This window comes from Melozone crissalis, unplaced genomic scaffold (genome assembly GCF_028551555.1).
Source record: "Melozone crissalis strain CALT ecotype California unplaced genomic scaffold, PUWL_Pcris_2 ptg000004l_1, whole genome shotgun sequence".
NCBI lineage: Eukaryota > Metazoa > Chordata > Aves > Passeriformes > Passerellidae > Melozone > Melozone crissalis.
In genome coordinates, this window is record NW_026535782.1 from 8,133,279 (window position 1) to 8,160,939 (window position 27,661).

A 27,661-nucleotide genomic window follows, 5' to 3' on the forward strand; every position below is an offset into this window, starting at 1 on the left:
ATCATACTTGAAGGACAAAAATGGAGAAGGTGATACTTCCCATAGCACACATATCTATAAAAGGCATTGACATTACAGCTTTCACCTGTGGACAGTCATCTAGCAAGATCTGTGAAACATTTCATTTTTGTCAGTTTTTAGAAGGCAACTGCTAAAGTAAATCCCAAAGCAGAAGGAAACCTTTTTTTTTTCAATTCTTAAGAAATTACTTACACATGAATTACATACTAAAGAACAAAGGTTGCACTGCAGATCAGGTCTTGTACTATATGCCAGGTTTTTTGCCTTAATTGTGGCAGGATGTTCCCTGAACAGTTGTTTATATGTTAAATTATATGCTAAATTGCATTGAGAGGCAGCAAAAAAATCCTGTAATTCAGCACTTGTTTCTCAGAAGCCATGGTTGAAAGAATAACGTAAACCAGACTTATTTTGTTGGCAGGAGCGATGTATCCTTGTGATGTGATGTATTGCTGGGAAATGTACAGATAGATACATGTAAAACCCCTCAGTGTTGTATCATCCCAAAGCCTTAAATGAAATGGGTACAATGATGGGAGGACTCCCAGACAGAGGAAGCTTCAAGGCCCCCTGCTCCCCCCGTCCTCACTGTGTTAATAACTGGATATAAATGTAAAAATATAAAAGTAGAAAAAATGTGATGGATTTTGTTATAAACCAATGCCCACCGATCTTCAGTTAGTACCACCATCCATTTACAAGGCAAGTTTTGCATTCTGAGGAGTACTCTGAGGAATTGCTGTGTACGGTTCAATCAAAGAGGACTGAAATTAAAGTCTGAAAACATCCCACTCGGAGAGCCGACAAGCAATACCTGATTTACAGGAAAGCTTTGCCCGGGGAACACCCCGGGCACACCCCGAGCACACCCCGGGCACAGCCCTGACCGGGCACCGGGCGGGGGACACCGGGCCGGGGCCACCCCCGCCCGCAGCATCGCCTCGCTGCGATTGGCCCGAGCAGGCCCACCCGGCAGCAATCTCACTTCTGGTTGGCTCAAACTTCCGGGCCCCTTCGGGGGGCCAATAAGGCGCGGGGTTGTTTTCCCGTCCCAAGATGGCGGCGCTCAGTGATGCTTCTGTGGAAAGGAATGGCGGGGAGTGAAGCCTGAGGGAGCGGGCCGGGAGCGCGGAGGGGGATGAGGTGACGCCGCTATGGCGAGCGACGGGGGCCGGAAGCAGTTCTGGAAGCGGAGCGGCGCGAAGGTGCCGGGCAGGTGAGAGAAGCCGCGGAAGGTCGGCGTGGCCGGCCCCTGGACGGTGCCGGGCCGGGGGGGCGTCCGTGCCCGTCCCGCTCCGCTGTGACCCCAACACGGGACCCCGCAGGTCCTTGAGTCTCCCCGCAGGGACCGGGTCCGGCCTGTCGCTGCTCGGCCGCGGGTCCCTTGTTGGCTCGGCGCTCGGAGCCCCCCGGCGCTGGGCGCGTCCAGTTGTGTGCTGGAGATGGGTGGTGGTCAGCGCTGGTTATAATTTGTGTCAGAAAGGTTGTTCAGTAATTGTCCGAATGTGTTGGTTCCAGCTGTGTCAGAAAGGTTGTTCAGTAATTGTCCGAGTGTGCGCTCCCAGGCTGACACCGCGGTTAAGGGAGTTAACGCGATCGTGGCAATGTGTTCGCCGGGAAATGCTGAGTGGGAGAATGTTTGTAGCTCTCAGCAGGGCCGAGTTAGGATGTTTTGAAACTTGATACAAGTTGTGAAATTTTGGAAATGCTTTGTAGGAAGCTGTATTTTCTAGGCATAGAGACGTGTTTTAGGTTCTGCTGTGTATTTGTGTATTTCAAAACATTGTCAGTTTCTCAGCTTTCATCTGAAGTGTGAGCAGCAGAGCAGTCGTCGTTGTAGTGCAAAGAGCTACAAGCACATTGTCCCATTCAAGATTTTCCAGGGAATAGATCCCCAAAGTCCTGTTAACTCTTTTGACTGTTACATCAGCATGCAAATACATGTTCAGATTATTATTTAACAATAACATTCTTTGGTCTTATCCTTAAATTGTTCTCACAGTACAGTTTTCTATATTCTTTTTGTAAGAATGATGTGTACTTGTGGCTCTCAGAGGACAGTAACTCTGTATTTTATACCCTTTACGTGAATTCAGCAACGTGGTCTTGCTCATCATTTACCTTCTTGTATTTTCAGTTACCCATAAGCACTAATTGGGAGTGGTTTTGTTTCTTTAGTTACAAACTAACTTTGCAGTCCACCTGTTGTCCTTATTCTAATATGTTTTCTTTGTAACTTTGCTGAATCTCTTGAGGGTGAAACACTTCTGGCTTTCCTCCCTTGCACAGGATCTAAAAATAGTTGCAGTTAATTTGCAGGCAACTGCAGGCTTGTGGAGAAACAAGGACGCTGTGGAGAATGTGCTTTTGATTTTAATTCATTTTTTTCATGATATGGAGAGGACTGTTGCTTTCTGTTCGAGTGGATTTGCATTGCAGGTGTTCAGAGTGGTGTAAGTAAAAGGCAAAGGTGATGTGTATGGAAATGGGCAGTGACACCTGACCCTCATGAGAGTGTAGAGCAGGGATGTGCCTGTGGAGAGGATGGCATGTGGTTCTGTGGAAAGGCTGGTGGGGAATTGATTTCCATGGAATCACATAAAAATCATTAAGAGTTTTGGTAAACCACTGTTTTCAGTCACCCCTAGGGCTAATTTCACTGGTGTTAATGCTGCAGCTCTTGTGAAAATCTAAGCCTCTCTTAAAATCTGTTTTGACTGCAGTCATTTTGGCTTGATTCTATCTCAGATAAATCAGGTGGATCAGGTTTACTAAGGTTGGCATTATCCTTATGGTCTGGAGATGGTTTTTGGTGTGTCAGGAAGGCATGTTTGTTCTATGTGATTTTATTACAGGTTTGGGTAGTTGTTAATGTTGCATAAGATTTATAATCATATAATCATAATGAAATATGATCAATTTCTCTTACAATTAGAGAGTTCTGTTATAATAATTTCTGATATGAAGCCACATGTAAGTCTTGATGTGTCTTCTGTGGTGGTTTTTTTTTTTTTATTCACAAAATAGTTTTATACCCAATAACTGGGAGGTAATGAACTTGTAGTTTGTAGATAGTTTTGGTTTTCACCCAATAACATGATATTTTGTAATGTTAGAGGCTAGTGAGTAAATCTGTCCTTGGAAGCTTGTTTCAAAGCATTCTTTTAGTACTCCTGTGGCTTTTATTCTCTAAGCTGTCACCTTCTGCATTTTTCTGTAGCTTTGTCATCCTTGTACTTTAGTAATGGTTAAGAACGGTCTGGTTGGATTTTGGGTGTCAAGGGTATGTAGAAGATTAAATCTCTATACATATTTCTTGGAGAATTTTTAATTTTTTGCAAGAGATGAAGAAATAATAAAGAGAAGAGAATTTTTGTAGAGTCTTACTGCAGAGTCTAACTTATTATTTTAGTTCCTGGTAAGACAAATAAAATAACCTTAGCTTAGGTCTCACACAGTTCCTGTTCAGCAAATCTATGATTTTTATTAAATTACTTCTTAGTATGCACATCAATTGCAGGTTCATTATTTTTAGTTTTTGAAACAGACAACTGTTGGAACATTTCAGTTCTGTTTATTATTGACTATTTAATACACAGAAAGTCTTCCAATATTTATTATTTTTGTGGTAACTCTCTTTGTTTTCCTTTAGTATCCAACACGTGTACGGAGCTCAGCATCCACCTTTCGACCCATTATTGCATGGAACGTGAGTTAACCTAATATTTAAATATTCCAAGTGTTTTGTGTCTCCTCTGTCTTCTCTTTTTTTTTTTTTTTTTCCTGTTGGCTGTAAAGTTTACTGTTAATCTTCCTTTTTCAATTTTTGTCATAATCTTGACTTCCCTGTTTTGACTTCTCCTTTGTGACTTCCTGATGGTTACCGTATTTGCAGGAGCAAATCGGCTCTTTCAGATCTTAACTAACAGAGATTGCCAACTGTTACTACTTATTTTTAATGCTTTATACATGGGAAATTGAGGTAAAGTAAAAAAATAGTGTTATAAAGACAAATATTTGGTTGGAAGGATGTCATGCTTCTACTAAATTTTTTCAAGGGCTGGTTTCAGATAGTACAAGAAGTAAACATTCTGGTTGCTTTTCATATGATGCAGAGTTGAGGCAGTTGAAATGTGTGATCCTGAGGGTGGAATTAAAAGAAATGAGATTAATTGGCTCAAAATATGGAGGTATAGAGACACAGTAACAAAAACTGGAAGTTTATAGCTTGAAGTGACAGAACTAGAGAAAGACCTTGCTGTTCTAGACAGTGATGACAAGTCAGGTGAAAGTGTAAGTGTTGTAGCACCTGTTAGGGAAGATAATCCCTGTAGGACATAACAGAAACCTTATATCTGATACTGTATGAGAACTGGGTAAAAACTTTTTCTGATTTGCAGTTCTGCCTGCTTTGTCTTAACAGAAAAAAGAAAAACTAGGCCAGGTGGAGAGAGAGAGATCAGAAACAAACTCAAGAACCATTTTGATGTGATTCTGTGCCAGATGACCCTGCTTGAGCAGGCACTGTGGGCCAGATGACCCTCTGTGATCCCTTCCCATCTTACCCATTTTGTGAAAGCACAATTAAATCAATGGCAGTAACTTCTTTATTTCTTGAGAACACACTAAGAAACCCTCTCATCTTTATACCTTATTCAGCTCACTTCTGAAGGGAGATGTGATTGCTCTGCATTACTGTAAGTGAGAGCAAGTTCCAGACTAGGGAGGGGTACTTGGTTGATATCTCACACTGCCTGTTGACAGAGGGGCAAAAGGTTGGGAGCTGATCAGGGTCCACTTAGAGCAGTAACTGGAAGAAATATCTTTCCTCTGAGAAGAGCAAAATTCTGAAGGAAATCCATGCTGACATGCCTAGGTGAAAAGGAATGATACATTAATGAGTTTTAAGGTGAGACTTGGTTTGTTTATGACAGTGATTGTATTGCATGATTGCTTATGATGACTTAGGAGTAGACCATGGCTTGGTTTCAGCTCCTGTGCTGTTGTGCAGCAATTGCATTGCAAGGGCTCAAATCTGCAGACATGGATGAAGCAAGAGCAGTGCAGTGTGCCCTATTTATAAGCTATTCTAGTAGTAATCCTTTCATGTGATTTTGGGGGTAGTCCTTTTTTTTATTTGGGTTTTGTTTTTTTAAGAAAAGAGAAGGAAAGATTTGTTTCACCTCTATTCAAAGCAACAAAGTGTCAGTTTTTACAGCCTTTTTTTTTCAGATTTCTTTAGCTGTGTGTTACTGTGGGTGGATGTAGTGGCAACATGACTGGAGAGAGATAAATATTTGCTACCTACGTAGTGTCAACTATGAACTTTCAGGGTTTGGTCCTACCCAGAGTGTTTTGCTTCTTTACTAGTTTTCTAAATAGTGTTTATTTGTTTTTGAACAGCTTGATAAAACCAGGTTCAAAGCCACCTACAACTCCAGTGAAATTGAAGAAAGTCAGCACCTTCCAAGAATTTGAAAGTAACACAAGTGATGCTTGGGATCTGGGAGATGATGATGATGAACTCTTAGCAATAGCTGCTGAAAACTTAAATACAGAAGTGGTCATGGAAACAGCTCACAAAGTAATTCAGAATCACAGCAAGCTACAAGAACAGCATAAATTTCAGGAAGAACATCTACAGGAAGAAAAACAAGAGGAATTTGCACAGCTGACTCCAGTTGCATGTGGTGATAATAGGCTTGTTAAATCAGTCAGTGAAGGCCATACATCAAGTTCATTAGGTATGTTGAGAAGTGAAAAAGATCTTGGGAGTTAAAGGATGAGAGCTACCATATTGCCCCTGTAAGACAGTAAACCCTTCCCAACCCTTTATGAATATTGCAGGAAAATACTGTTTATCACTAGTGATTTATTTGAGAGGAAGGCTGCATGCCTTATGAAATTGTAATGCATGTGTGTGAGGGAAGAATAACGAAACTTTTTTTGTTTTCACTATTTGTTTTTGTTTTTCACTATTGTGAAAAATTATAATTAAATTGTAATTAAAATATAATTAAAATATATTGAAAAGCAGGAAAAAATTATTCAGGTGGGCTGGGAGATTCACCCTCATGTGATCTTTTTCATGGTTTTATATAAGCTTTCCATTGTAATAATTTCAAATTTCTCAGTGGTTGTTTTTTGTTTTCTTTTTTTTTTTTTTTTTAAGAATGTAAGGGAGAAAACAGCTTTTAGTAACATGGATTTTAGAATCCATGAGCCTTGCTATTAATATGATCTCTGATTTATTTTAATTGTGGAATACTGCTTCAAAGAGAAATGCTCCTTCTGCTAAATCCAAGTAATTTGAAGTCCAAACTTCTGCTATACTTGAGTTTGCATTTTTCAAAAATAGAATTCTGTTTTAAATTTACACATTAAATAATTAGCCTTCTCACTAGCCGAGGCTAACTGCCGTACTTCTTTTTCCCTTCAGATAATGCTAGTGAAAATTCTTCCATGCAGAGGTCGCAGTCACTTCCACAAACTTGCATACCTCCCTTGGCAAGTGGAATGGCAGACTGCAGCACCTCAGTTACTCCTGCATTAACTGAGAGAGAAGCGTCTCGGCTGGACAAATTTAAGCTGCTCCTTGCTGGCCCAAATACAGATCTTGGTGAGTGTTTCTCATAGGACCTATGAATTGCATCTAAACTATTCTTAAACTGTAGAATTTTCCTGTTTGATGTACTGTCCTGCCATATGGTTTGGTTAGGATTTAATCCTTTCAACATTGAACATTGGTCTTACAAAAGAAAGAATGAAATTGAAAGCTTGTAGCACTCCTGCTTTTCATAAGTGATTTGCATACTTCCTACTGACATATATAGGTGTTTGAGTTCTTGTTCTTTCTCACATTATTTCTTCCTAGCAGACTAATCTCTGTAGAAAGAAACCCCGCAGTATAATTAGCTGTGTTTATTGTTAATGCCTGATAATGGAACAGCTTTGTATGGAAGTGTGATTTTCATGCTTGGAAATAAATAGGAGTGACAAACGATGAGGCGTGTAAGTATTACTGCTTGTCTGCTCTGAGCCTTCATGTTCACAGGCTGATACAGTGGTTCTGTGTCTCATCTGTGAATGCTGACAACAAGTCAATGGCAAAACAAATGTATTGTCAGATAACTTGACTGTTCCCTTTGTTTACTGGATTTTAGCTGCTGAATAGTCAATACAAGTGCCAAGAGGGTATCACAGAATCAAATGGCTTTGTATCCCAAGTGAAAATCTGAAGCAGGATTAGTACACTCCATTTGGAGAACTTGGTGATTAGGAGTTGAGGGCAAAATAATGAATAAAGAAAATGTCTTTAAGGTAGACCATTCTAGGAAGCTTAGAAGTAGAAATTGCATGTTTACAGTTCTTGAACTGATGCTCTCCTGCCTGGTCATTGTCATGAGGCTTCTTCAATATAATACAGTCCAAGTTGTAGCTTTTATTTATTTTTTATCCATGCTGTGTCTTATTGTCAGATTGATCCTGGGAAAGTGCAATTTTGGACACCATAATAACTGCATGAGACTGAGCATTTCAGTGAGTTATAGGACGTTCTTATGAAATGCAACTGTGAATAAAGGGAAGTGTTAAAACACACCTTATTTTATGTAAAATTTTATGTAAAATTTTACATAAACTTGAAAATGGTAATCAAATATCGCTTTTTAGCCCTTTGATCTAACAGATGTTGTGACATTTGTGATTGTGACTGACATGGAAACTCATAGCTTAAGAATGTTGTGATAGTAGAAATCTTCATTATATAAGGTTGCAAAATCAGAGGAAAGACAGAATTCAGTTTAAACCTATCCATTTCACTTTTGCTGTTTATTCAGTTTAGAATACTTTACCAGTAAATCAGATTTATGGATTAAAGTGAAATAATTTGGGAAGAAAATTTCCAGTCCTGTTAGGAGTGCAGTCACCCTGTCTGTAGTGAACTTAGTCAATATAAAACAAACAATATTTTTTTTACTATTGAACTTTGTGAATCTCACCCTGAAATATAAGTAAGAAAGTGAAATATGAGTATGCGTCCTTGATATTAAAGTGTAAAAAATATCTAGTAAGCTCTCAATATTATTTCTTGTACAAACCACTAAATAATGCCTTTTCTACATCTGTTTATAGGAAGCTGGTTCTTTCTCTTGCTGTACAAACTGATAAGTACAGTTTGAAGCTGTATGAATAGAATTTTATACCCAGTTTTGGCTTTTTTGATGCAAATATTTTGACTTTTATATCTGGAATATGTCAAATAGCACATATATCTATCTACAGGTAATACATGATAGTTTTAGTGAAAGAAATGGACTCGTTATTCATGGCATGCAAGCTGTTGATGGTCATGAAGCTCTCAGGAGTAGATCATGTGTGACAGTAGTGCTTGGACTGAATTCTTGTGTCTGTTAGGGAAAGTCTGTGTGCACATATATGCAAATATGCATATGCTTATTGCTGTATGCACAGTTCATCAGAATCTGGTGGGTGCATGTCTATAAGCATTTTAATGTATGCATTTGTGGAAGATGTTCGGTGTAGCTCTGTGCTACAGTGAAGTTATGTGTAAAAAGTATTCTTGATTTATAATGACAGCAGTAGCCTGGGAAAGTGTTACAGGTTGTGTGTGGTGGACTTTTTAATTTTTTGTTGGGGTGATTTTGTGTTGTTTTTTTTTTTTTCCTGTTTTCTTCAGAACAATACTGGAAATGTACTATGGTAGAAGCTAGGCAGTAGGCTCCAAGCTAAAATTTGTGGTGAGTAATGTAGGGATAGGTGGCTTTTCTGGTGCAGATGGCTTATTCTGTCTGTGTGTGGGGGGGGGTGATGTGGTATGTGTGTTTTGTGTTAGACCCACAAATAGTTGGGCTTTGTTTGTCACAGTGAATTAAATTAGTAGGACATGGAGTCATTTTTGTAAATATTTCTCTTAATTTCTGCAAGTATTAGGCTTGGTTTTGCTTGGAAGTAGAAGTAAACTGAAGTCAAGTATTTCTATTGTGTTTGTTTTCTTGGTATAGTTTCACATTTTGTTGAAATAGATTATGTAACAAGTCCTTTCAAAACAAAATAGAAGTAATTTGTGGAACTTGTAGCCTAGTCATGCACATATTCTCTTATCATTACAAGAGAAATCAACATTGACTGTGAATACAAAGTAATGCAAATGACCTTGAAATCCGTTGAGTCACACTTGAATAATCATTCTCCTATAAAGATAGTGTAAAATGCAATTTTAGTCTTGTATGCCAACTAGAGGTGTCAAAGAGTGTGTTCTTTCACAAGAGAAATCTCAATAAGATTAATTATGTGTATAAATTTGGAAGTGAAGATTATTTTAGTAATTGGAAACCACTAGTAGATTTTGGAGTTGGGTTTGCTCCACAGGCTGGCTACTTTGAACTTGTGGAAATAGGCAGTTACTGCAAGAAATGTGGGCTGGTAGAAGGAGCCTGTCGTAAGAAGCAGTTTGGTTGGATGGGGACTCGAGGAGTGACCCCTGTCAATTAGATGGTAGTGAGATGTGTGGGTGCAGGTCAGGAAGCAGAGTGGGGCAGCTGGTAGGATGGCTGAGCTCAGGAGACAGCTGTGGGGTAGCTGTAGGGTCTGTTTGTCTGCATAGCTGCCCACTCCTGCTAGTGCATGCCAGCTTGTTCAGCAGGAATAATTCACAGTAGTTTTGTGCGACAAACCTGTGTTTATGCTTGACTTGCAGTCAGTTTGCTGCAGACTTACTGAATTTCAGGTCTTGTCTTTCCTTGTAAGGGACCTTGCATTATTAAGTGAAGATTGGCTTGCAGAATTTTTGCAAGCAGTTGCTTGCTTTAAGGGAGGGGAACAGCAATTTAACAAAGCAGTTTGGGGGTAGTATATCTGAGAAGAAATTTTTCTTTCCTTCACAGACCATTTGTACATATTAGAGGAACAGTACTGCTGTGTCTATCAGTTTTCCAATTAAAGTTTAATTCTTTTTGTTAAACTTGTGTTTTTTAATAATCTTGTAAAATGTTTTAGGGAGATGTTTACTGTGCAAACACAATGTAAGCAATGTTGATAAAATCTGACAAAGCAACAAACAAGTTATTGCATACTTGCAACTTCAGCACAGCTGATGTATGATGGGTTACTAATATAAATTTAAAAATTAGCTGATAAAGGCATTAAGGAAGTGCTTTAATTTTCAAATCAACTATTTTTCTGTTTTTTACACATATATGGCTAATGAGTATGTAATTGGATGTGAGAAATGTGTTTAAGTAAAATAAGAACCAGTGGTGAACCTGGTGTGCTCTGTTCTCTTCATTTAATAAAGCTTCAAAACATTGTATTGCTACTGTTATGCAACATAACACATGTATTATTTCAGAGTCAAACCAACTAATTTCTTAAATTGTAAAATTGTTTTGCGTGTTAGGATCTCTTTTTTTCCTACTTAGTCATGACAAATCCCAAGCTGAATAAAATATGTTGAAGTTTTAGCATACTACCTTGATAAAAATAATAGAAGGCCCTGTAAAAGCACCCATGAGAATTGTGAAGTATTCCCATCTTAAATTTACTCCAGCTGCTGTACACATTCAAGAGCACTTTCCATTGTGCTTTTTTAAAAACTCATCTATTTTTCTTCCTCCTTTTGACCAGATCTCAAAAAGGAAACCTTTTCAGAGAGTACTGGAGGCTGCTGAGTTGGGTGCTGTCTTTAGCTAGTCTTGTGCTATGGAAGTAGTGGATAATGTTGTGAAGTCTTACAGAACTTGTAAAGAATAGCTGAACTTTGGATTTATCTGATGGTGGCAAAAACTAATTATGTAATTTAACAGGACTTAAAATGCTGTAATCTCAGATTATTTTGTAACAATAGCTGGTTGTCTCTGTGTGCTGTAATAAAAGAATTCAAGAGTGGTTCTCTAGAGATTAAATTCAGAAAGAAAACATGTTAGATATCTCTTTTCCCCATCACAGCAGTCTTCTGTATTGTTGCAGCAACTTGAAATAGGATTTTCCTATTCATGGTCACATCCATTGTAGATTTATATTAAACCTGATCTAACATAGTAATTACCTTTTCTTTCACTTATGGCTCATAAATCTAGTATTCTGTAACCAGTCTGTTATGTCCTATAAAATTGCTTGCCAAAATGGTGCTATTGAAAAGTTTCAATAACTTTACAAAATGCATTAATTGAAATGAACTTGATTAATTTTGTTCCCAGCTTCATTAATTTATCTGCACTAAGCTACACAGTGATTTATCTCTGTGCTCCTGGTACATCCATGTAATTTAGAATTTTAATGCCCCCTACAGCTGTGAATTACTTGTAGTTGATCATGTGAGCACCTATTCTTCTTTCAGTTTGTTGATATATAGTATAAAGTTACCATGTGTCCTACTGCTGCTTCGTGTGATGTGCTATTAGTCATGTCTGTCTTTTCAAATTATCACCAAAAGGTGTCCTCTCTGATGCTTCTTCTGTTCTAGTTAGCTTTTTATCTACAAAACGTGCTTTCCTATTTAGCTAATAAAAATATTATTAACCAGGCAGTATTGTACCAATAGATTTTGTAATATCTTTTTTTATTAATTCAGTCTTCTGAAAGAAATAAATGTTAAATATCCATTATTTATTCCCTTTTTAGTTACTTGTTGCAGAATTAGTATATTGTCTTCCTGTTTTCTGTGGGTTGGTCTCATAACTTGTATTTTCATTTAATAGTAGGCATTTATTCTGATTACTGCTCTGGTGAAATATTTCAATGTAAAGGTATTAATTTATGATTTTTCATTGTAACTAGATGATAATAGATTCTTGAAACAATTTTGAGAAGACTTTGCATAGTTTGTTTCTTCAGGATGCATTTCTCTACCTTTGATAAGATTGACATAGTAGTTCCAGACCTGTGCTGATTCTGGCGATTGCTCCAGTTTGGGGGCAGGACCTTACACTTGCCCTTGTAGAGCTTCATGGGGTTTGCCTTGGCCCTCCTCTCCAGCCTGTCCAAGTCTCCCTGGATGGGATGTGCTCCTTCCAGCAAATCCACTGTGTCACAGCTTGGTGTCATCTGCCAGCTTGCTGAGTGTGCACTCAGTCCCTCTGTCAGTGTCATTGAGGAAGACACTAAATGGTATTGGCCCCACTGCGGACCTTTGTGTTTGTATGGCTGTTTATTGGTTTGTTTTTGGTGTGCCATCTCCCTTCCTTACCTGAGAGCATCATGAAAGCTGAACTTAACACTTTGTGAAACCTGTATTATCCAGTAAAATACATGGGTGAGAAGTTCAGTGTTCTCTCTTGAAGTCATAGACTGAGGGAGCAGCTTTGCCTCTTCCCATGATTTGCAGATTTTGTGGCATGGGAGGGACATAGCAGGAATGTCACCAACAAGACTACTGAGAACTGTGAACATGCTGTGTGTCCTGAAGCTTTTGAGCATCAAGATCAGCAATGTGCATGTTGTAATGAGTGGCACATACAGCTTGTAAATCAGTTTACGAAGGCTCAAGGAAGTATAATTAATCCTTTAGGTTTTCTTGCCAGCATCTCTTTCACTATTAATAATGTTGGAACATAAGTCATTGTTACTTCATTAGCAGCATGCCCAGAACTGGAAGAAGTACATAAAACTTGTCCGGGATGGTAAACACAGTGGAGCAAGTTTCACTGTGTATGTCTGTGCTGTGCTGCCTCCCTGTTGCAGATTATTGGTTAGGTTTGCCCTCACGTGTGTTTTAGCCACAATGGACAATTACTCTGGATGTGATGTATATTTGCAGTTAACTGAGAAATACTTACATTGATTAGAGGTTAAGGGCTAGCCTTATACAGGAATTTGATATAATAGAACCTATAGTAAAGCTAAACTAAATAATACTTCCAGTGCAACCACTGAAGTAAAGACTCATAATTAAACCATTAAGAGCTGCTTTTTTTTTAAACATTCAGAATAGGGTATAAAAGGTTTTCCCTTAGTTGTACATGAAAAGTTAGAAACTGTTTCAATGGCATTAGTGTAAAAATAAAAACAGTTGATATTGCACAGAATTTGGATGTTTTGGGAGAACTATGAAAAGCAACATCTGCTGCTGCCACAGTTGTTCTCCATTACTTATCATTTCCATCACTGGATCACTGGCTTCACATGTTGCAGGTCTTGGCAATTTCAATATTCTTCTTTTTGCCTTAGTTTTCCTAATCACTTGCTTTCTTGTACCTTGTAAAACCAACCTCATCTGCTTCTGTTTCTGACTTCTTATGTAAAGTAGCAGACAGGATGTACTTTCCTTCTCTTTTCTAGCTAAGGCTCTGAAAAGGATCTTACCCTGTATTTACAAAGGTGGATTGGACTTTATTTCCTGTTTCTGCAGCATTCAGAATAACTCTTTGTTCCATTGAGAAGATTAAGGGCAGTCTTTGATTAAAAAAAAAAAAAATTAATGAAGTGCCTAACAGAGCTATTATTCATTTTGAAAACCAGTTGCTGTGGTTGCCATAGTAATAACAAGCTCTGTATTAAAGTTATTTTCTATATGTACTGCCTGTATTATAATGTGCTGTTGGGGGAGCTGCAGTTCTGTGCATCTCTGCTTTTGAAAGACTTTTCCAGCTTTTTATAGTTAAAATATCCAAGGAATTTATGTTGTAGGAACATAAAACTTGTAAATCTAGTTTATCATATCTATCATGGAGTTGCTCATGCAGGCCATGACTTCATGTAGCCATGTATAGTAATATCAATGAAATAACAGCTGTATCAAAAATGAATAATACATACAGAGAAATTTTGAACTCCTTTAATATTTCTTATTTCTTATATATTTGTAATGGGTAGAATGATTAGCTTGTAGTTCCAAGAAAAATACTTGTTGACTTAGTTGTTTGGCCTTGTGTTTTAGGTGTAGTGGGTAATAACTCCAGTAATTGCTTGTACAGTTAAAAGCTGGCAAACTAATGGCATGTTTTCTTTGTAAAATTCTCCATGAAATATTTATGGAATGTAAGAAGTCTTTAAATCTAAATGCAGTTAAAGGATAGTCCTAAGATTTCTGTTAGAGCAATTGCTTTAAACTTTTTCTTTCTCAGAAAGAGGAAATGTATCTGGAAATGTACTATAGTAAGCCAGATCAATTTTTTTCCTAAATTAAATTAATCATATTAATTTGAATCATTTTCATACCACATTATGCCTTCATAATAAAATATCCAAAAGCAATGTTTCTGTGAAGAGTAACTGCTGTCTCCTAAGCAGAAGTGATAGTTGGTTAGTAGGGGCAAATTGAGATACTTTTGGTCTAAAATCTATGGAGATTTATAAATTCTTTCATACGTTGGTCACAGAATTGGTTACAGAATTATGTCAAGTAATGAGGCAGCTGAAAAACAGACTAACAATTGGGGTTTAAACTGTTTTTCAGAAAGTATCCTTTTAGTTTGAGAAAGAGTTCACAGACAGGGTTTTACAGGTACTCTTTTTGGATCTGGCTTATTTCAGCTGGTTCTTTTCTCATTCATTTAAAAAGTGATTGTGTCTGTAATTAGAATATTTACAAGTGCTCATTTTCAAAATAATTGTTCTGGAAGTTTAGGAAAACATTATTTGTATTGAAACAAGAATATTTTTGCAGTACTCTTTTGATTTAAAATGTGTGTCTGATTTGTAGGTGCTATTGATACCCTTTTGTAGAAGGTCTGTGCTTGGGAACATGCTCAGTGACTCAAAATTAGGATGTCTAATTCCTTGGGAAATCTACCAGGGGAAGGAGTTGCTCTAATGACAATTCATTGATGTTATGCTTTGACTAGGAAGAAAGTAGTTTAATTATTAAACAATTTGTCATTGGCTGAAATGTTACAAAGTTCATAAAATAGTTTGGGTTGGAGGGGACCCTTACGCCATCTAGTTCAATACCCATGCAATTAGCAGGGACACATTCAGCTAGATCAGGTTGCTCTGAGACCCTCACCCAAACATAGGATATTCACAGCTCCTCTGGGCAACCTGTTCCAGTGCTTCACCATCTTCACTGTAAAAAATTTCTTCCTTACATCTAGTCTGAAGCCACTGTCTTTCAGATTAAAACCATTACCCCTTGTCACATCTAAACAGATGCTGACAAAAAGTTTATCCCCATTTTTCTTATAAGCTCCCTTTAAGTATTGAAAGGCCACAACAATGCTGCCCTGAGCCTTTTCTTTTCCAGGCTGAACAACTCCAACTCCCTCAGCCTGTCTTTATAGGAGAGGTGATCCAGCTGATGCCACAAGCTAAACAGTTTCCTTTAATGAAAGTTCTTCATGGTGTAAATACAGCTGGATACACACATAATACAGGGTGACAATTTTATTAGTGTAACAAATTAGCATACTTAAGAGAAGTCATCCAATTAGAAGAACAGTTAATTAAGTAATCTCCCTTTTGTTTCTGCCCCCCCACTGAAGCTGCCCCTAGCTTCTAACCCCCCATTATTACGGATATAATACATAGTGACAAAATAGTGGTTCACACTATAGAGGGAAGACTAAATAAGATTCCAGGAAGGTTAGCTTATTGTTCCAAAATTTAGTTAATGGTAGGAAAAGTAACTATAGTTAGTTGAGGAGCTATATAACTATATAGTAGTAGTCTACAGAGATACAACTATATGGAAAATGTAAAAAACCCAAAAATCTGTTTAGCATTACAGCCAGTGATCATCTTCATGGCCCTCTGGACTCACTCTAAAAGGTCCATGTCTTTCTCTTACTGAGGACTGTAGAGCTGGATGCAGCACTCCATGCCCACCTGGAGGTCTCACCAAAGAGTAGTAGAGGGGGCAGAATTACCTCCCTTGACCTGTTGGCCATGCTGCTTTTTGAGGACATGTTTGGCTTTTTCACCTGTCAAGCCTCTCGTCCACCAGCACCCACCAGTCCTTCTCCCATGTGTATTGCCCTAATCCCTCTATCCCCTGGCCTGTAGTGATACTGGTTGGTTGCCCCAGCCCACGTGCAGGACCTTTCACTTGTTCTTGTTAAACCTGATGACATTCCCATGATCCCACTTCAACTTGTCCAAGTCCCTCTGAATGGCATCCCAGCTCTCAGCTGTGTCAACCACACCCCGCAGCTCAGGGTCACTGTAAATTTGCTGAGGGTACACTTGATCCCACAGTATGTGTCACCAACATGGAATGACACTGGGCTCAGTATGGACTCCTGAGGGGCACCACTCATCCCTGATCTCCAGCTCGACCATTACTCCCTGGATATGCTCATTTAAGCAATTCTTCATTCACCAAAGAGTCCATCCGTCAAATCCATTTCTGTCTCCAATATAGAGAAGGATTTTGTGGGGGACCATGTCAAAGGCTTTACAGAAGTCTAAATAGATGACACCTGTAAAGCCTTTCCTTGTCCACTGATTAGTCACTCCATTGTAGAAGGCCAAAGTGCTGCTCTGGCAGGACTTGTTCTGGTCAGCTGTGCTGGCTGTCTCAAATCACATCACTGTCCTGCCTTCACAGAGCTTCTAGGAAGGTCTGTTCCATAATCTTCCCAGGCACAAAAGTGAGGCTGACCAATCAGTAGTTTCCAGGGTCCTCTTTTTAAAAAAATTTAAGTCTGTAGTGTCTCAAGGTAACCTGAGAACTGGAATGTGAGTATTTCAATTACATGTGGTTATTTGATTTTTAGGAACTCACCTGTTGAGTAATTTGTAAGAATAAAGCCCATCTTAAAGACTGTAATAGAGACGCTGTAAAATTTAGTTATGTATGTCTAATAAAATGCACATGTAATTAATGTATTTTAACAGCAGTATTAGAATTTAGCTTCACTGTCAGTCTTTTATGTATATCTAAAATGGTACTCCTGTGTATATGCTTTAATTTTTTTTCCTCTTCACCAGAAGCATTTTTATTTTATGTTATATTAACATTAGTCTAAGCCTTCCAGGAATAATTTTGGTCCTGCTGTTGTAATTCCTGTTGGATAGGGTAGGGTCATTTGTTTTGTTTCCTCTTGTTTTGGTGATGAGCCATCAGAGGAAAGCATAATGTGATTTGATGCTTTAGCAGTAATGTCATGCAGGGGTCAGAGTGTGTGCTTTTGGGGTTTGCTACTCCACCTGATAGGAATTCTGGCATAGCCTCTTTGAGTTTTACTGTGTGCTCTTTGTCACTGGCAAAATAGTAGTTGAGGTCACTGTAGTGAGAAGTTAGGGCCGGAATTCTCTGGTTTTTTTTGGATTAGTCTGGGATCCTGGAAATTCGGAAAGCTATGATATAGGACAGCAGTCAGTGTGAAGAAATAGAACCATCACATACCCAGGGCTAATGGTTTGTGATGGAATTGACTTAACTCTCAGTTGTGCAATCATCTGTCCTACAGTCCTCTATCCTGAAAGCAATTACTGTACCACTTATGAAAGCAAAACCAGAAACAAAAGCCTTGAGAAAGTTCAGAAGGATGGCATGACAACAGAGCAGAGGAGGTTATTAAATGCAATAGAAGGTTATTAAATACAATCCAAAAGGTAAAGTTCTGTGTCAAATAAGGAGAGCAGAGCAGAATATAAATCCTGTCAGGCCAAATGAATGGAAGCATTTCTAAAAAAGAGTTTGAGAAACAACTTGGAAACATATTAAAACTAGCTTTAAATGTTTTTCTCAGATATGTTGGGAGAAGGAACATTGCTGAAGATTTTGTAGGCCCAGCAGACAATCTAGGTGTAAAAAGAGCTCCCAGAGAGGATAAGGCAGTGGCAAAGCAATGTGAATAATTGTGTTCAGCATGGAAGAATGTAGGGATGTATTCACTCCCAGATCTTACATGATGGATAAATAGAGAATCTGTTTCAAATAAGTCTTATGTTGTAAAAAACCACATCATTTGTCCCTGGTTTTCACTTCCATGACCAGTGCTGAGATTTCCTTCCAGAAAGAGCAGTCCTTTTGAACCCACTCCCATCATGTGTGTTTCTGTTTGAAATTACATGATAGCCCAAGCTATCCCTAATCAAAGGAAGTGTATGTTCATTGCAGAATAGCATCAGGAGGGGAGAGAGGGAAAATCAGCTGTGTTCCAATTTGCTTTTGTGTTTTCTACCTTTGGTCTTAAACGAGTTACTTAACAGTAAGTGGAATTTTTATACTGGGTGATTTGGGATGATCTGTCACTCAATCATATGCTTCACATTTCTGATTGTGACAGTAGATCTGCATGTTTTCCTTTTTTATACTTACTTTACATGTGCTGTTTTCAGAGGTTGGGATCCATGTTTGTGCATGGATTTCTGTTGAGGTAAGAGTGGAGCAAAAATACGGAAAGATGAAAAATTAGAGTGGGTTCGGTGGCTATAGAGTTGAGAATTGACAACTGTGTTACTAGAAAATAATAAAAGTGGTCGCTGAGTTATGATTTATTTTCTGTTTTCTTCATATACTAGCTACATAGTTTGTAAATGGTATGATTGTGCATAAAGGTAGCCAAAACTTGAAACTTGAGCAAAATGATTGTGTAAGGAAGTAATAAACTAATGCACAAGATAAGTTTTCATTCAGCCTGGACACAAATAGATTAGACCCAGTAAAGCATATTTGTTCATAAATACTGCACAAGGGCAAGTAGAGCAGGAATGTGCACAGTTGGAGGTTTTACTTTTGAAGACTTGAGGCTTTCATTGGTATTGAAACAACTGGAGCTAACTGTTATGCTTTGGGGTGGAAGGGAAATACATATATATAATTTGTAGATTGTTTCGTTAAGGCAGATATCTCTTTTTTTTGTTGTTTTTGTTCATAAACGATACAAAATACTGGTTTTCTACTCTTGTTCATATTATATGTTTATTCTGACCAGTTCTTGCCTTTCTGGCTTTTAGAAGAATATAACCAGTGGTACTGTGACTTATGCTCTAGTGCTTGGTATGGTGTGGATTTACTTGGAATCAGATCATGGGTGGAATTGCAGAAGTGGTAGGGGCTGCAAACCAATACTAAAGCTGCTTGGAGGCTGGGCAAACTCCCTGGGCTGTGGAGAACTACTGTAGGTGATGTGAGAAATTGCTGTATGTAACAAACCACAGTGTGAGAAGCTGACACAAGTTGTAGATGGCATCCTATGGTATGCCTGGATTTCACAAGTAGGAATTTCACAAGGAGGAATTGTGTGAGAGGTGCCCAAACAGTGCCATTGTATGGAGAGAAGCACTGAGAGATCACTTAGGAAAGTGCAGTGTTACAAGACCAATGGTGCCTGATAATCATTTCAGAAATTCCATATTTAGGTGTAGCAGCAGCAAAACTGGGACCATGAAGGGAAGAAATAATTGGAGTGATTTGTTAAATGGGGCAGAGAAAAGGAAGTAGAAGCATGCTGGAAAAAGAAGATCGAAAAAATGGGAAACAGGGTTAAGGAATGTGACCAGCTGCTGTCTGGGGTTCGTGTTGAGCAGCTTGTGCATGATGATCACAGCTGGAGTATGACAATAAATTAAACTTCTTTCCATTGCTTATTGCATCTTTTTCTCATTGAATCCTTGTGTTTGCAGTGACAGTATACTCATAACAAAGTGTATTTGCTGTACCAGCCTGTGACTTCTTGAATTTACCTTGTTATCTGTCTGTTTTGTCTGACAAGTTCTACTTTCATTTTTTTTTGCAACTTTGGTTCACACTGGACTCTAGTAGTGTCATATTTTTCTAATGTTATTGATCCTTTGGTCATTTTTTTATTCTTCGAATGCCTCTCAACTCCTTGAGAAGAAGGATAAGGGGAAAATTTGTTGTGAACTGTGAAATTTCTTGGGGTTATGTGTATATGCATGCTTTCATGCTTCCTCCATCCATGCATACTTAGTGTGCAGAAGTACTGTGAACTTCTTAATGTTTTTTGAAAGCATATACTGCTGCCCCTTATTTTGTGCAGACTTTAATAATATTACAACTGCTTTACCTGCTTTGATACACTGTATTCCTTTCACATGTATCTCAAAAATATTTGGAAGAATAAAACATTTATGTAGTAGGTTGCCAACTGTGACAATATAAGGCATGTATACCAAACAGTAATGCTGAGAAATACTCCAGAGAGTTGCCTTATCACACTCAGTACCTATTACCATAGGTGTCCCTATGGATAGCAATTATCCAGTATTTTATTAATTCATTAGGATTGCCCTATATTTCTGTAATCACTGGATTTTCTAAGAAGACCATTGTTGTGAATGCCTTTATGCTAATTTGAATGTATCTGTGTATGTAAATTGGTAGTAATTTCCTTGCTTCTCATGAAACCATTGTGTTTTAATAGATGAATTGAGAAAATTGAGTTGGTCTGGCATTCCCAAACGGGTTCGTCCAATTGCATGGAAGCTTCTTTCAGTAAGTTGTATTTTTTTTTTATTTTATTCTTCCTCTGCCTTTAGTTGCTTTTTCAAGCATTGCAAATGATTTTGCATGAATCGTAATCCATCAGTGATGGTTGGAAATGTGTCTTGTGCTGAATTGTAATGGAAGTTATGTTCTTTTACTCAATTTCAGGATTAATCTATCAAATTGAAAGGAGGGGGATGAGAAGTAGTAGTAAATCGTGCCAGCTGTATATCTTTATTTTTCAGTCTGCCTTTCTGTGAAAGAAGGGCTCATGATAGCAGTGGCTTCTTTCAACCAGTTTTGATGGAATGGTGGAGAGTTCAAAGACAAGTACATTCTTAATAGTTTTCTTGAAAACAGACACACAGTAGGGAAAGCAAAGACTATCAGCGTCCTACGAAGGGCTTCATTCTGACTTCACATTAAAGTAACTGCAAGAAGGGATTAACACTGTAGTGAGGAGAAGCAGTGATAGCATCTATAGGTGTTTTTGGCTGATTCTTCTGTAGTGCTTTAATATGAACAATTCTGAACCACTGTGTCAATTGAGTTGTGGCATTGGCTCTCCTGATATCAGACCTGTGAGGCGGTTCAGAGACAACCTCAATAAAAAGCTAATCATTTTTTTGTGGTGTGAGTTTTTGGCTGGCTAAGCACTCTTCTCTTTCCCTGTGGCCAGAGGATATTGCAATGGCTGTAGCTTGGAAGTAGGTTGGCTGAAGTGCCATGGAGGTGTTTCAGTTGGGCCTGTGGGAGAAGCTTGGGGAAATATGTGATTCACTGGGTTTGGTGTTACAGAATAGGATTTTTTTCATCTTGGTGTTTGCACTATGTTTAAAAAGGCTCTTCTGCAAAAATACAGTTCTTCATAGAGGTATTTTTCATGTCTATCTTTTCAGCTATAATGCTTATGATGACAGCCAGTTAAACATTTTAGCTGTTGTTTGTCTGCCTGTGGTTGGGAGAAAGTTTATGAGGATGTTTGTATAAGAAAGAAGCAAAATTCTCATGATGTCTCCTCTCCAGAGGCTGTGAAAGACACTTTCTCAACAAATCTTTGTGCATTTAAGAACTGTTTAAAATTCTGAATTATACACACACACCAGTTTAGCACTATTGAATTTCTCAGAGAGTAGACTTAAATAGCTTTGCTTTTTATAGAATAATTCTGTAGGGAATGCAAAGTATTTACTTCAGATTGACACTGATTTCCAGTGACTGAAAGAGTCTTTCTTGTTGATGAGTTCTGCTAAATTTGCAGCTTAGTTCCTTCTAATGCTAAATGCAGATGCAGTTTAATGGTGGATATTCAAATATCCTGCTGTAATTGAAATTAAACATGGAGCTTACAATTTATTTTAGTTCTGTTTCCAAAGCTATATGTGATTTTGCTTGTAAAAAAGGCATTTTTTTTTCTCTTTAAGTTTAGGATGTCTGTTTTAAAATTTTAAAAAGTAAGAAAAATTATGACTAACTCAAAGTTGACTTTGAAATGTAGTAAGCTAAGGCATAAGCATTTTAAGTTCTGAATCAGAAGACTGACAGTGGGGTTTAGAGAGTTGGAGTTATGCAAATTATAAAAATATAAAATGAGCTGACTCCTCTTGCTTTCTTGTAAGAGCATAGGCTTTCCTGGTGCTTTAACTGAAATCCAGAAGTTGATTTTAATTTAGTATTCCTGGTCCAGAGAATGCCTAAGTGTAGAGTTCTCTTGTTCTGTTGCTTTAACAATTCCAGAATCTATTTCAGTTCAATTTGCAAATTCATCTTGCCTTATCTTATCTCTGCAATAACATGCTTTCAGATTACATTTTTTGTACTTTATCAATTAATTTGATTTTTTTTTTTTGAGTAAGTGTTTTATTAAACTGGCTTTTTTATTTTGTTTGTTTTTTCTACCTCCAAATGACAATATTTTGAAAATTCTTAGCTTTTCTTAGGTAAGTAGGTCCTGCTGTGGTTTCTTATCTATTATGTGGTCCTCATTTAGTACGTTTTGGAAACTCAAAGACAAGTCTTTTAGCAATCATTACTTTTCTATACTGTAAGGCAGCATTTTCTTTCATCTTCTTTCCCAAATGGGAAAGAAAAGTGCTTTCAGTTTTTTGGTCATAAGCTCCATCATGCTTTTCTGGTGGTAACCTAATAGTGACCTACTGTTAATGTCCCAGGTAAGGAGGACTAATAAGGATAATCCCAGGGAGTGTTTAAAGCCAGGCTGGATGGAGCTCTGAGCAACCTGGTCTAGTGGGAGGGGGGCTGGAGCTAGATGATCTTTAGGGTCTTTTCCAACACAAACCATTTTATGATTCTATACAGTCACCAGGAGCTCCTGGGTGTTCATAAAAATCAAGTGACATTTTGATTAAAGATTTGTTGCAATACTAAAAAAACAACCAGACAACTGAAGAAACCAAACAAAGCATGTTATGGTTTTAGTATATGTTTGTTTCAAAATTATTCAAAGTCTTATTAAAAAAGCCCAAACTTATTTTTTTCTCAGGGAATGGAGTGATATCTGGTGATATCAAACTTGGTGATATCTGAGGCAGATGATGATTGTCTTGTTTGTAAAACCAGCAGAGAAATTTGAATTCTAAAAATATGATTTAATGAATTGATTGGTTATTTTTTACATAGTCAGCATGTTAATAATGTTAACAAGTGTTTGATGAAGACAGTTTTTCAGTATAATTCTCTGTTGATGTTATGCATGTCTACTGGTAACAACATATATAAAACAAAGACATGATTTATTTTTGAACTACAGCAAAAGTGTTAAGCACACTGTACCTAAACAGCAAGAACTGTGGAGGCTCTCTTCTCTTTTGAATAACAAAACCAAAGATATGTTTGCAAAAGCCTTTGGAGGAAATTAATGAGTAAACGGATTAAACTCTCCACCAATTTATTCTCTGCTGATATGTTGCAAGCCTTCCCAACTTTAAAAAATAAAACCTAATTTGTAAAGTGAACAGGAAACATGACATGTTGAATTGAAAGATTAGTTCTGTCTTTGAAACCGAATAATGGCAAAAAGACTTGCTGAGAAAGTATCGGTGTGCTTCAAACAATCACATTTGATTTAAAAAATGAATTATTTTCTAAAGCAACCAAATAAGATATCCTACAGGGAAGAAACCACTACTGTTGAGACTAAATGGGAACACTACTGTTGAGAATAAATAAATTTTATTCAATAAAATTATTGAATAAATTCAATATTTAACACAAAACACTGGGATAGGATATTAAATGTCAGACAAAGTCTTTAGGAAAAAGTGAAGCTGGTGAGGTTTAAAGTACTTGGAATCAAACACAAGTCTGTATATCTTAAAGAAATTCATTTTACCAAAGAAAGTACCTCTTAAGGTATTTGAAATGTAATATGGCTTGTATACTTATTCTCCTGTCATTATAAATGAAGTAAATAAAGTCTACAGGAAAAACATTTTTAATACTTTTAATATAGTATAATAGAATTGTATAGGTTGGAAAGGACCTTTAAGGCTGTGTAGTCCAACCATAAGCTCAGCACTGCCAAGTCCACCACTAAACCATGTCCCTAGGGCGGCCACAACCGTGTGTCTTTTACTGCCTCCAGGGATGGTGACTCAGCCACTTCCTTGGGCAGCCTGTTCCAATGCTTGATAATCCTTTCCATGAAGAAGTTTTTCCTAATATTGAATCTAGGCCTCCCTTGCTAATGTATATAATTCCTACTTAAAGGCAATTGAGTTAATACACAGTGTTTAAAAATGTAATAAAATTGCTCCAGTACTGGCCACATAGAAATTAAGGAACTCACATGTTATTAAAGTTACCTAAACTTATTTATTTAAGCTTTTCTCCTCAAAAATCAATACCATCTTAGTATTTTTGATGAGAAATTGCCCTTTGTAGAAAAAAAAAGAAAAGGCAAAAAAAAAAGCAGGTGTTTTTATAAGATGTTTGTATCTGAACTTTTATATGAGTTGGAGGGATTAGAAAAAATAGTTTAGTAAAGGATTATTTAGATTTGTATGGGAGTACATGGCCCTGCATCAGTTTGTTAGAACTCCTGTCACATGTAATCAAATGCCAGCAGTGCTTTTTGTAAGGCAAAGAATAATGTCTTTATAATTTCACTGTTTTTTCAGGGCTATCTTCCTGCAAACGTGGATCGAAGAGAAAGCACTTTACAAAGAAAACGTAAAGAGTATTTTGCATTTGTTGAACAATACTATGATTCCAGAAATGATGAAAACCACCAAGATACCTACAGACAGGTAGAGCACCTGATTGAATTGGCTTTTATCTACAGAACACCTTCTAAAGGACTTAAAGATTCTTTTTGAACTTTGGTGTTGTTTTTCTCTGTTTCTTTAATCTGATCAGATAGACAGCCCTCTAATAATTTTCCTAAATTTTAGAAGAAAAATATGAAGTGGTTTTCATCTGAAATTCAAAATAGTGGATTTCTTTTAATGTTAGCATTAGTGTTGCCATGGTTTGCTGTTTAAAAATAGTTGCATTTTCAAATCTTTCATCTCCTGCTCAAACCATCTTTCAAACAAGTGAAGATGGATAGGAAAAGTACAACAGTGACTGCTTCTTACTGGTTCTAAACTTCTGCATAAGAAGTTGAGACTGTATATGGTGTGCTATAAACATAGGGGTGTCAAACTTTCACACTCACCCAGATAAGCAGATAACTTTTCTTCAAGTTTTGTATTGAAATGAGTAGTTTGTAACAATGAGCAATGATACTTTAGCCTTCCTTGGGACAAAAGAAGCTAAGATCTTTCTGTCAGCTTCAAGACTAATCTTTAGTAGCAAGAAGTATATAGCATCAGTAACATAAGGCTTGTGAATAGAAGACAAAATCATCACTTGAGCACCCTGTTGCATAAAAGTCCTTTGTGAAGTTTGGAAGAAAACTTTAGGAATACTGGTATTTTTGTGCTCTCTTCTTGATTGTGAAATACATTAAAATAGGTGCTAAACTCTTCTTTCACCTTTGGACATTTGGAGTTGATGATCTTACAGGTCTTTTCCATGCTAAATGATTCTATGGTAGTGGCAGTTGACTATGATTTCACAGAAGTAGTAGTATGTATTTACTCATAATTACCCTAAGGTAATGAGTATTGCCAATATGATTATAATTTGCAAATAATTAAAATGTGATGTAAGGATCCTAGAATGTGAATATAAATATGTGTTTTTAAATTTTGCTTCATTGAAAGATTAATTTAAGGATTTGGCTGTATGTTTTGAAATGCAGTAATAATCCATGTTATCCCAAAGTAATGATAAAATGGAATTACAACTAATAGTGTAAACCAATGGAATTGTTTTAAGTATCATGTTGCTTAGAAAGTATGCTGTTGGTTCCTTTTACAGTATTCTTCTTTGTCTAATTAGATCCACATAGATATACCACGCATGAGTCCTGAAGTTTTAAGACTTCAGCCTAAAGTGACAGAGGTAAGAATGATATATTTTCTTTATTTTAGAGGAAACATTGTATTAATGAATCTGATATCGCAGTTTGATTAGTAATTGATTTCATTACACTTGCTATTTTGACTTCAGAACATGCTTAAAGAAGTAAAAAAAAATAGGACATATAAGTAGAGGTTAAAAATAGCAGTGTAAGTGTGAGTAATAAAAGCAAAGGCAGCTCATTAATTTCCTCTATTGAATCTGTCAGTTTTTATTGTGGTCTTGTGCCCTTGAGGGTTTTTTCCCCCCTTTTTTTCCTTTTTATTTATTTTGTTAATACTGTGTTTCTTAAGTGATCCAGAGCACAGTCCTTTGGTTCCATGTATTTGTCAAAATCATTTAAGGTCTGAAGTTCTTAGTGTGTTCCACTTGGGAAGTTCTCCTTTTTGAATTTGTAGCAGGACTGGTTTGAATGCCCTATCTTATTTTGCATACTTGTAAGTTTTGTATGTTGAGTAAACAATTTGAATTGTTTTACTACTGTTATAACTATATAATTATTGTAAATATATAATAATGTGATTACATGTGATTACATGTGATTAATGGTAAATGTATTAATCCAATCGACCTATATCATTGGAGAATTGAATCTCACAGGGACTTTCCATTTTGAGGTGTATAGGTCATAAATAGCATTGATGGTGTGGATTAACCTTTTTTAGTTATTTAATTTAACTCTCCAACTTACTTTCCTTTCTAATGGTTCTAGTTAGACCTTCAAATGTATTGCCATGAAGCTTCTGTTCATACAATTACAGATCCAAATAGAACATAATCTGGTTGTTCATTATGAGAACTTAAATGCGGAGCTAGCTTTCATTTGGTTTTCCATTGTTTAAACAATTATTTGTTTAATGGCAGTGCTTTTCCACACTTTGGAGAATTGGTTTGAAGAAATAGGCTAGTACAGTGTTTCAAAAGAAAAGTCTATAGATATAGGGCTTTCCCCTTGCTTTCTGCACAGTGGTGTTTTACCTGGGCTGTTCTAGGGATGGATCGAGGAGTAGTACAAATCCAATCAAGGGACGGTAACAAAGCAATACTGGGAAGAAATTATTAAATAAATTAATTAGATCAGGGCTACTGAGAGAATGGGCTTGCATCTGTCTTTTACTCTCTGTGATTTTAACCAAACTCTACTTACTTAATGCCATTGTAAAAAAGGGTCATACCACCCAATTTCTCCAATGTTTCTTTCTCTTGCTATCTGAGTTTCTGGAGACCTACCATAGCACCATTAAATCCCTCAGCCCCACAGGGATGTTTCCCTCCTCCCAAGGGCTCTTGCAGATAGGATGTGTTGTTCCCAGAGCTGATTTTACTAGAGAGAGAGAAGATGATGCTGGTCTCTGGTGAGCAACAGTCACTCCCACCTTTTTAAGGTGAGACTCTGAGGGTTATAAAGAGGAGAGGGGAATCAGAGTGAAGGTCAAAGACAGGTTTTAAAGGATAACACTATGTGCAAAACCATTGCTGTGGATGTTATGGTGAGTTTTGTACATACTTCTGATGCTGCAATGATTTAGGATAATGATACCACTACTGGGAAGAATCTCCCATAGAATGAGATGCAGAGACTGTAGTTGACAGAGCTGGTCAAAAGCACTGCTTAAAGCTTCAGAAAGACAACCCATGTATAAACCTCACAATCTCCTGACTTAAATTTTCAAATGCTGCTGTTCCAAGATTTTTGCTCTTCTTGGTGCTATCAGTCTCTGTTGCCAGAGAGCTTTTAATTAGAGTTAATAAGGCTGGTTTAATTTCTTATCTGATCTCAGAGTTTGGTTTCTGTAATAAAAT

At 37.2% G+C, this 27,661-nt stretch overlaps 1 protein-coding gene across 1 annotated transcript in view; it reads left to right on the forward strand.

The window, feature by feature from the left end:
• The first annotated feature begins 1,087 nt into the window (after window positions 1-1,087).
• The window catches only part of TBC1D22A (TBC1 domain family member 22A), a 139,530-nt gene continuing 112,956 nt past the window's right edge, over window positions 1,088-27,661 (forward strand). Inside the window, exons 1-7 of the mRNA XM_054272937.1 lie at window positions 1,088-1,237; window positions 3,674-3,730; window positions 5,425-5,765; window positions 6,461-6,640; window positions 20,310-20,380; window positions 24,511-24,639; window positions 25,778-25,840. Coding sequence (XP_054128912.1) covers window positions 1,176-1,237; window positions 3,674-3,730; window positions 5,425-5,765; window positions 6,461-6,640; window positions 20,310-20,380; window positions 24,511-24,639; window positions 25,778-25,840 — 903 coding nt within the window. The 5' untranslated portion in view covers window positions 1,088-1,175. The remainder of the gene's footprint in view (window positions 1,238-3,673; window positions 3,731-5,424; window positions 5,766-6,460; window positions 6,641-20,309; window positions 20,381-24,510; window positions 24,640-25,777; window positions 25,841-27,661) is intronic.